Source organism: Prosopis cineraria, unplaced genomic scaffold (genome assembly GCF_029017545.1).
Source record: "Prosopis cineraria cultivar Desert tree isolate PC_DT_omini unplaced genomic scaffold, ASM2901754v1 PC12, whole genome shotgun sequence".
NCBI classification, from domain to species: domain Eukaryota; kingdom Viridiplantae; phylum Streptophyta; class Magnoliopsida; order Fabales; family Fabaceae; genus Prosopis; species Prosopis cineraria.
The window spans coordinates 42,029,933-42,039,973 of NW_026555343.1; the positions used below are offsets into that span (position 1 = coordinate 42,029,933).

Sequence of the window (10,041 nt, forward strand, 5' to 3'; positions counted from 1 at the left end):
GAGGAAGGCCTAAGAGAACACTCTTGGAAGTTGTTGAATGTGATCTCTTAATTAATAATATTTCTAAAAGCTTAATAAATGATAGAGCACAATGGCGTCTTGCAATCCATGTAGCCGACCCCACCTAGTGGGATAAAGGCTTGTTGTTGTTGTTGTTGTAAGGTAATAAGAAAGAAGATATTTAAAGTTAAGGGATAAAATTGACCTTTAGTTAAGTTTAAGGACATTTGTAACTTTTTGTGTATAGTTGAGGATAAAAATGACTATTAACCTAATGGAAAAAGGCAAAGGAAAAGACAAAATATGAGTAGAATTATATTAATTTTTAATATGTAAAAATCATGGACATGCATTACAAATACTTGAAATGTAAATGTTATTACAAGATAAATGAACATTTACATGAAAATAAAGATCACAAAGGTCTAATAATAGTCAAGTATATTATCTTGTAGTGAATTTTTGTATATATATTATTACTCTGATCGTATATTGAATTGACATATGATGCATCTATTGAATATTATTATAGCATTTTACATGACAATCTTTGAAGAAGTTAAAATGCTAGAAGCATGAAAAATTCTCAAGAATATTTAACATATATACATATGTAAGTTGTTAAGCTTGTGTGAATTGTTGTTATTCAAGTGTATGTTTATATATATATATATATATATTGTCTTTACAAATGTGTATTGAAAACAAGTTTTGATCAAAATAATGTGAGAATGAAATTTTGATATCTATTTTACATTCAACTTGTTGATTGAGTATTTAATACTCAATGATTATAAAATTATTATGTTATGTTTATTTTGTCAGTAAGACTATACTGAATTGATTAGTCTTGATTAGTCTTGAAGTATCACATATTTATTGATATTTATACATTTGGCTAATATTATATATGATACAACTTTGTTAGCAAATTTAAGTTTTTGGTGAACTAACAAATACTCCTCTAGTCCTATTTATAGGGTAGAGAGAGAAGAAGAAAAATTTGATCCTATTTATAGAACACGTGTCAATTCCCAATGCTCCTCTTCACATTTTTGCCTTTATTAGATGCTTTGAATAAAAATATTAATAATAAGATTTAAGAACATTTATTAGGAATAAGTGTGGAAACTTGTTAAATTTTAAAACAAAGTTAGAGATTTAAGGTTTTCCTTAGTTTTAATGAAACATGCGGGAAGTGATTTATAAATAGGATCAAAGGGAGTATTAAAAAAGAGATATGATAATATGAGAAAAGTATTATGTTCTAAAAATATATCTTCTAAATATGACAACACATCTAGCATGGTTTGACCAGGAGTAAGATCTACTTGAAAAAATATTGACAACAGTCACATTTGAGAAATTAGTATGTTATCTTGAAGTGCAATAATGTAAAAGTGTTGTTGTAATTAGGGGAAGTAAATACATGCTGTACTCTTTTTTCCTTAATCAAGGTTTTGTTCCATTGGATTCTCCTGGTAAGGTTTTTAATAAAGTAACATTGGATATCGTACAATTGAATGTTATACTCTTTTCTTCTGTTAGGTTTTTGTCCCATAAGATTTTTTCTAATCAAAATTTTTAACGAGGCACATTTTTATACAATAGACATTTAAGAAAAAGTGTTATAAATATTAAGAATCATGTGAATGTTCATCTCTCTTATCTCTTCATTTTTATCTTCTCCTATAAAACTCTTACTATCATGAGTATTGATTTTGCTTTATTTGCCATTATCATTTGTGCAACCTTTTGATATAAGTCCATGCTTATAAATATGACATGTCATTTGTATTGTAAACATGAAAAATAATATAAGAGATGTTATCCTCATTTCTATTGCCTCTATTCTTTGTCCTCCTCCTCCTCATCTTCTCATTTTCATTCTCTCTATATTTTATTCATAACATTAATATAATTTTTAACTATAATATTATTTTTTTGATTATTTATAGATATCTTTCTATTGAAGATAATTCTATTCCATACATAGTTGGGTATTAAATGTAGACATTTAACTGTAATTTTAATTTTTATTTAAACTTTGACTGGATACTTGAAATAAAATAGTCATGTAGCAATAACTAAACGATGATAGAATTTCTGGGGCTCATAACCAAACAACTTGAATTTTGAATTGAGGCAAGGTTTACAATTTTCTAAGAGTCGCAGTATAAGTTTTTTTGTTTTTTTGTTTTTAATACTGTCCCAGTATAATTTTTTAGAGTAATAAACAATACCATTCATATTACTCTATCCAGCATTTATTATTTAAGCATTGCTAGACACAATTGGGTCAAAGGATTTGAAGTAAAAGGGCATCATCATCAAGGACTTGAAGGCATGCATTGAGGGCATATGGACTTGAAAAAATTCAAAAGAAGGAAGGAAAAAAAAAAAAAGAAAAAGAAAGAGACACAAGTGGGTCAGCTTTTACAAATGTGTGTGTGTGTTTTTTAAATATTCATACAAGTTTAAACTCAATACCTTGTACTTAAGCTTGTCTATTAAGACTAATGCCTATTAATCCTATCTAGTTTTTGCAGGTGACGATAACATAGAGAGGGACATCAGCACTCTTATAAGAGAATGGTTTGTCTGTTCGGGAAAAAAAATCTATCTAGTTTTCATGGCAAGAATCCATTAACAACTTTATGTAAATGAAACATTAAAGAATTAAATTAAAACTCAAATAATATTTTTAAAAATTTAAAATTACTTTAAAAAAGTTCATTAATTAGACCATGATGACTAATTAGTTATGAAGTTATTTAGTTGGTTTCAAAAAATAAAAGAAAATAATACTCCAAAGCGAAATAATGTCAACTTTTAGTCGGATTAAACTGCTAATTTGAACTTCAAATTTTTTTCAGTCCATTGTTTGGCCTCAATTCAAGGGGTAACATATGTTAAAAGCGAAATAATGTCATCCCTCCAATAAAAGTCAATAAAATTACTATAAAGGCATACAAAATTATAAATAAGTATTCTTTAGAAAATAGTATAAATTAAATCACTTAAATTATAAAATAAATAACAATAAATTAATATTATTTTTTATCCACGCAGGATATCAAAATATCACTAACAAGACACTGTGATTGGCTTTGTTGGAAATAATATTGGTAAGTGCCTAAAAAATATTGTATTTATTTTAATAGTTTTTTAGTAAAATATTAATACTTTAATATTATTTTTATTTATAAATCTTCACTTGTCAACTTTTAAAATTTACAAATTCTCAATTTATTATTTAATTAGTCTATTTGTAATTTATAAGGAAATAAAGGGACAAGGACTTTACGTACTTATGGTAGGATGGTAAGAGTTAATAGCCGAGGAAACAATCAGATATATTAGCGTATAGCATAAAATTTATAATAATTTGTAGGATGCCTTGTAAAAGGTGTTCCTAGATGATTAAAGGAAAAATAATAATAATAATTTTTTAAAATATATAAATAATAATTTGATTCTTTAAAATGTCATAATTTTTTAAAGTTTTCAGGAATTTTTCTGTTATTAATAAATTTATTTAAATTAACAAATTTTCTTTGTTAAAAATAAATGAGTCACAAGTTTTGTTTAAATATTTATAGTTTTCTTCTTATATTTGCAATAAAGCAAAAGTAAATCACAACTTTACATGTTAAATTCCTTATTTGTTGTTGCATTATTGCGAATATAAAAAGAAAAATTGTGAATATTTAAATAAAATTTATAAATTATTTATTTGGTAATTTAAATAAATTCATTAATGATAGAAAAGCCCATAAGAACTTCAGAGAAATTATGATATTTTAAGAAATTAAATTATTATTTATATATTTTTAAAAAAATTATTGTTATTTTTTCATTTACAAACTAAAAAAGAAAAAAAGAAAAGTAAAGAAAAGGAAAGAAAAAATAGAAGATGTGGAGGCTGGACAAAGAGGGGAGGCAGACAGGTGGTGACCATTTGTCCCGACGGAGCAGCATCCTTCTTCGGAGACGTCGTCGTCCACCCCTGACGGCGAATCTCTTCAAAAAGACCTGTCGGGTTGAGTTCGGCATTGACCCTGATGATCGCCGCCGCCGCCTACCTCCGAGCACGGCCGACTCAGAACACTAAACGGTTTGGGATGTAATTGATCCGGTTCCCAAAGAAAAAATTGCAATAAATCTAATAGTATAGTGAATTTAATACTTCTTACTATTACTAAATCAAACAATTTCAATTTGAGATTGTCATAGTATAGTGAATAAAAATATATTTACAAAAAATTGAAATTAGTCTATACGTAAGACGATAAAAATAAAATGAGGATGGTTCAAGAAAAAGATATGTCCCCCAACCCCCCCCCCCAAAAAAAAAGTTTAAGAAAAGGATTAACATAAGAAAGTATGAGAAGCAAATTTCTTCCGCTGGTCCGTGGTAAAACTCTCCTGATTAAACTTGTTTATATGTCATATTAATATATCAATGATATTGATATTTGTCTATGGATGATGGCCAAACGGTACGGACCAACTGAGCTCGTGTTTAAACTTTAAACTCTCCTTGCTGTCCAAGCTTCCTATTTTACTCATAAAAGTTTTAAAGTCTTATTTTTATTACAATTATTTTATTATTGTTTCTCGCGTTGTCTTGAAACTTTTGAGTCTTTCTTTATTGATGTATAATTAATAAGAAAGAACAATATAAAAAAATAAAATTGGGCATAAAATCTCTCTGCTGTTTTATATTAATTATTTATTTAATAAAGGGCCGTTTTCACTACTATTAGTTATCCAAGAAAGAATAATAAAAATTAAAATGGAGTAAATCTGAATATGAGTATAAATATAAGCTCATTTATGCGCGGTTGCTCTCCATATTAATCTTAACAATAATCATGACCAAAATGCTTAGTTCCTATCTTAAAAAATATAAGTAATTTTTTGAAGAGTTAAATATTAAAAAATATAAAATATTTTTAGTCGTGGTAATGATTGTCTTTTTTTAAAATATTTTTATTGAATAAATTACTTTATATTTATTTTAAAATAAAATATTTATTAAAATAGAGATAAATATAATAAAATATAATTAATTTAAATATAAATAACATGGGTTGAGTTTCGCATAAAAATGCCAATATTTTTCTGCTGAGGAAGTATTCTTTAAGCTGCCTTCACTGCAGTCTCCTTTCTCCCTATATAAACCCAAGCAACCTTCATTCCACTCACCTCCCTCAATCCACCACCTCTCACTCTCGCTCTTGCTCACATACCTCCTCCTCCTCCGCCGACGGCATGACCACCCACATTGACACCCTCTGGCTCTTCCTCTTACCCTCCAAATGCACCCACGATAACCTCCCCTGCACCCTCCTCCTCCTCCTCCTCCTCTTCCTTGTCGTCTCCTTCTTCCACTGGTCTCACCCCGGCGGTCCTGCTTGGGGCAGGTACTACTCCTGGATTCGAAAGACAACCCCCGTGATTCCTGGTCCCAGAGGCCTCCCTCTCTTGGGCAGCATCCCTCTCATGTCCTCCTCCCTCGCCCACCGCCGCATCGCCGCCGCCGCCTCCGCATGCAACGCCAGCCGCCTCATGGCCTACAGCCTCGGCCACACGCGAGTCATCGTGTCTTGCCACCCCGACGTCTCCAGGGAGATCTTGAACAGCCCCGTCTTCGCTGATCGACCCATCAAGGAGTCCGCTTACAGCTTGATGTTCAATCGAGCAATTGGTTTTGCTCCTTATGGACTCTACTGGCGCACCCTGAGGAGAATCGCTGCCAATCATCTCTTCTCTCCCAAGCAGATAAAAGCGTCCGAGTCTTACAGGTCCGAAATCGCTGCTCAAATGGTGGGAGTGTTTGGAAGCGAGATTGACGATTATAAAGGCTTTCCGGTTCGGCATGTTCTCAAGAAGGCGTCTCTGAGCCACATGATGTGCTCCGTGTTCGGCAAGTGTTATAGGGTGGACGAGTCAAACTGGGAAATGGAGGAGCTGAGCCGGTTAGTAGAGGAAGGGTACGACTTGCTGGGTACCCTTAACTTGGGGGACCATCTCCCTTGGCTTTCGGATTTGGATGCTCAGAGAATCCGGCTCAGGTGCTCCAAACTGGTCCCCAAAGTGAACCGGTTCGTTGGTAAGATACTGGCCGACCATCGAGCCGAAAACGACCGAACGAACCGGGATTTTGTTGACGTCTTGCTCTCCCTCCATGAACCCGATAAACTATCCGACTCCGACATGGTCGCCGTACTTTGGGTAAATATAAACTGCTTCTTCGAATTTATTTATCTTGCTAGAATTATATTTTTCAACTGTACCTTTTTATTTTTTGTGCAGCGAAGAAGAATATTAAAAATGTGGAAGTGCAGCTAAATGGATATATTTTTGCAGGAAATGATATTCAGGGGCACTGACACGGTGGCGATTCTGATTGAGTGGATATTGGCGAGGATGGTGCTTCATCCTGACGTGCAGTCAAAGGTTCAAGCGGAGCTTGACCGAGTGGTAGGGAAGTCACGGGCCGTCACGGAGGCGGATGTGGTGGCGATGGTGTACTTGCCGGCGGTGGTGAAGGAGGTGTTGAGGCTGCACCCCCCGGGCCCACTGCTATCGTGGGCTCGCTTGGCCAACACCGATACCAGCATTGATGGGCATCACGTGCCGAAGGGGACCACGGCCATGGTGAACATGTGGGCCATAGCCCGGGACCCAATAGTGTGGAGGGACCCGCTGAAATTTATACCCGAGAGGTTCGTTTCCAGCGAAGGGGACGGGGAATTTTCAGTATTCGGTTCGGATCTCAGGCTGGCACCATTCGGGTCGGGCAGAAGAACGTGCCCGGGCAAGTCATTGGGCTTCGCCACAGTGACCTTTTGGGTGGCTTCACTTTTGCATGAGTTTCAGTGGCTACCGTCGGGTGAGAACGAGGTGGATCTATCGGAAGTGCTGAGGCTATCAAGCGAAATGGCCAATCCTCTCATGGTCAAAGCGTGCCCTAGGCGTGGTGGGTTAGGTTAAAATTAAGATATCATATAAAGGGCGAAAAAAAAATATGAGGTAGAGTGTGGAAGAAAAATATCTTTAAGAAAAGAAAATGATGGATTGAAATAGTTATGAATAAGCATATCATAAATATGTGTATACGGCGTGTCTTACATAATTTTATGTTTATTCGTAATTAGTTTAATCTAAGAATGTTTCTAGGCTGAATCTATGTAGACTTGGCACTTATCTAGCATGCATGTTTGAGGGGGTTGATGCGAGCTGGAGATAACAAACAGTACCATGAACATGTGGGGAAGACGATGTTTGGATCAGCATTTATGTAGTCATATGGGTCTTCAATTTTTTCTTTCAGTGTTCTGTTTTTTTTTATGTAATTTAACAGTAGAGTATCAAGTTGTTTTAATATTAGAAAAGGATTAATCTGTTGTCATTGTATATACTGCTAAGTTAATACAAGTGTCTACTTAGTTTATGTATTTGCATCACTCTCATGCATGCCCTTGGAAAAAAGAAACATATACAAAGCATATATATTCTTTTGTGGTTTTACGCTATATGCAGACGGCAAAAACATTAAGCAATACAAAAAAGGAAAAAGAAAAACACTAGTATCAACATGTTATCATCGGATTCACCGGATACCGATTTTAAGTAGGGAAAATTATTAAGAGCGTTTCTTAAATTTTGACAATCAGCTTTTCCACTTCCTTCAATTCTCCATTTATTTTCAAGCACACGCACTTGAGGTGTAAGGTATATGTCAACTCAGGCTGGTTAGAAAAGTGGTCGGGGGCTGACATCATGGTCCTTATGTATGTATAGTATGAGTATCAAATCATAATCCTTGTATATGTAATAATCTCGTTTGTCACTGGTGAAGAAAGGGGGTGAGATCTTAAGGAAATGAGAGTGAAAGTTAGTACAAAGTGTGGAAGGATGCATGCGTGAGGGAAGAGGAGTTGCCTGAAGAAAGGGTCAAGAATATGATGCTGAAGTGTCTTTGTTTGCAAGTTGACGTGGTTCTTTATCTAAAGGAGAGGTCAATTTAAAAATATATTTTGAAATTGAATGATCTTTGGGAATAACTTGGCTCTATGTATATGGGGATCGAGACACAGACAGCAACCTTGCCCTCATCTTCATCTCGCAAAATGTTCATTGTTTCGTTTAGCCATACACACGCACGCACGCACATATGCTACTCATCTCTCACTGCTCGACGTTAAATACATCTCCCTCACTGTTTCTATGTGGGCCACCACCACAAGATCCTTCTTCCTCACGTATGACCTCCTTCTAATTCATAAATTCAAAGAATTTAATTCATTGAAGATACGTCGCATTAAGTTATTCAAATATAAGTGAACTAAAAATAATGTGAAAAATTAATAAAATTAAACTTAATAATTAATATATAATAAAAAATAAGGATTTACAAAATTGAGTCTTGAGAATTTGAGTTAAAATGTGACATCTTTTCTTTACTCTTACCTATTTTATCTCTCCTCCAATCTAGGGTGATCCCTCCTCGTTCCAAACAAGCCACTCTTAACAAGTACTTGACGTTTCATTCAAGTTGATTTTTGACCGCCTGATTTAATTAGACACGAGTTATCTTTATTATATTTATTGTATTGAGTCGTGTGTCCATGGCTACTCCATGGTCTCTGATTTACGCGGCGTTTATTTGATTTCATTTTTTCCCTTAATTTTGTGTTCATGTCAAAATTTAAGGATATCCTTGGATAAACAAACTAACGAGTAACCGCTCTTTCATTATGAACATAAAACCTATAGTAATTTTTCACTTTTAATAAACTATATCTAGTGCAATTCATTTATTAAACTTCACGCAATTTATAGATGTCTTGCTTTTATTTAAAAACATAGTTATTTAAATATTTGTTCATGTAAATAAGAAATTGACTTAATTATAGAATTGTAGTAGTAGTGATCAGGAAAGCAGTACTAGACATTATATGGTGCCATATGGTGGCTTTCACTCCTGGGTCAAATATCTCTTGTGATTTGTACACGTGTTAAAATTTTCTTTAAAAAAAAAAAACAAAATATACCTCAACATTTTTCCTTATCTCTGTCGAATAAAGATTGGACCACTAACAACGTAATTTTGGAAGACTCAAAAGCGAGTGAAGCATATGGTAGTGATGAATTCAAGGACATCTTTTGTTTGCACACTCTTACTCAAAAATTGAGCATAAAGAAGGGAATGTTCTCTATTTATTACTAAACTTACTCTGAATCTTCCATTTCTGTTTTTGGGCAATTTGAAATAATTCCATCCAAACTAAGTTTGCTCTCATTTCTACGTCAATGGTTAGCATCATTATGAAAGGTAAGATAAGGTATAAATGATGACTCTGCATGCAAAGGACAGGCTAAGCAACAAGAAGCTTTTTTCCAGGCCAGACCAGAAATTAATATTCAACAATATATGTGTATATATATATAGTTTAGTTATTTCAAAATACTTGCCCTAATGATAAACACGCTTATGATCCTAAAAGACTACAATTAAAATAGGTGCAGCCATGCTCACCTGAAAACGTATTAAATATATCATGTTTCAACATTTCTGGAAAACAATATTAATATTGCAGTGGACAGCTTTATTATTCAGAATCATATGGAGGACAATGATACAGTTATAGGTGCTTCTGTCTGCTGTTTAGATTTGGTCCTTAATTAATTTCTCTGTCTCTCTCGTTCTATGTCTTTTGCTAGTGAGTTACTGTTTAGGTTTCAGAGGACGCACAGTTTATCATTTTAGTTGTTATAAGAAGAAAATATCAGACGAAAATTTTATTTCGCCTCTGAAAAAATTGCGTGCTATGATTTGATACATGAAAGAAATATTTTGCAGTATTTTGAAACACAATTTGTTTCAAAATAATTTACACTGTTTGATGATAAAAATTAAATGCTTAGTCAATCATTGCTGTCTACAATTGTAAATCAGAAATATAATATCCATCAAGGCATTTTGATGTTTGGTTAACAAATCCTCTGAAGAAGTGGCTCAAAGCTAGT

At 33.4% G+C, this 10,041-nt stretch overlaps 1 protein-coding gene across 1 annotated transcript; it reads left to right on the forward strand.

Moving 5' to 3' along the window:
• The first annotated feature begins 5,196 nt into the window (after window positions 1-5,196).
• Window positions 5,197-7,462, forward strand: LOC129288518 (cytochrome P450 78A3-like). The gene is made up of 2 exons (XM_054925134.1): window positions 5,197-6,240; window positions 6,376-7,462. Exons 1-2 carry the CDS (start codon window positions 5,278-5,280, stop codon window positions 7,000-7,002), a joined length of 1,590 nt encoding a protein of 529 aa, XP_054781109.1. The 5' UTR covers window positions 5,197-5,277; the 3' UTR covers window positions 7,003-7,462.
• The last annotated feature ends 2,579 nt before the right edge of the window (window positions 7,463-10,041 follow it).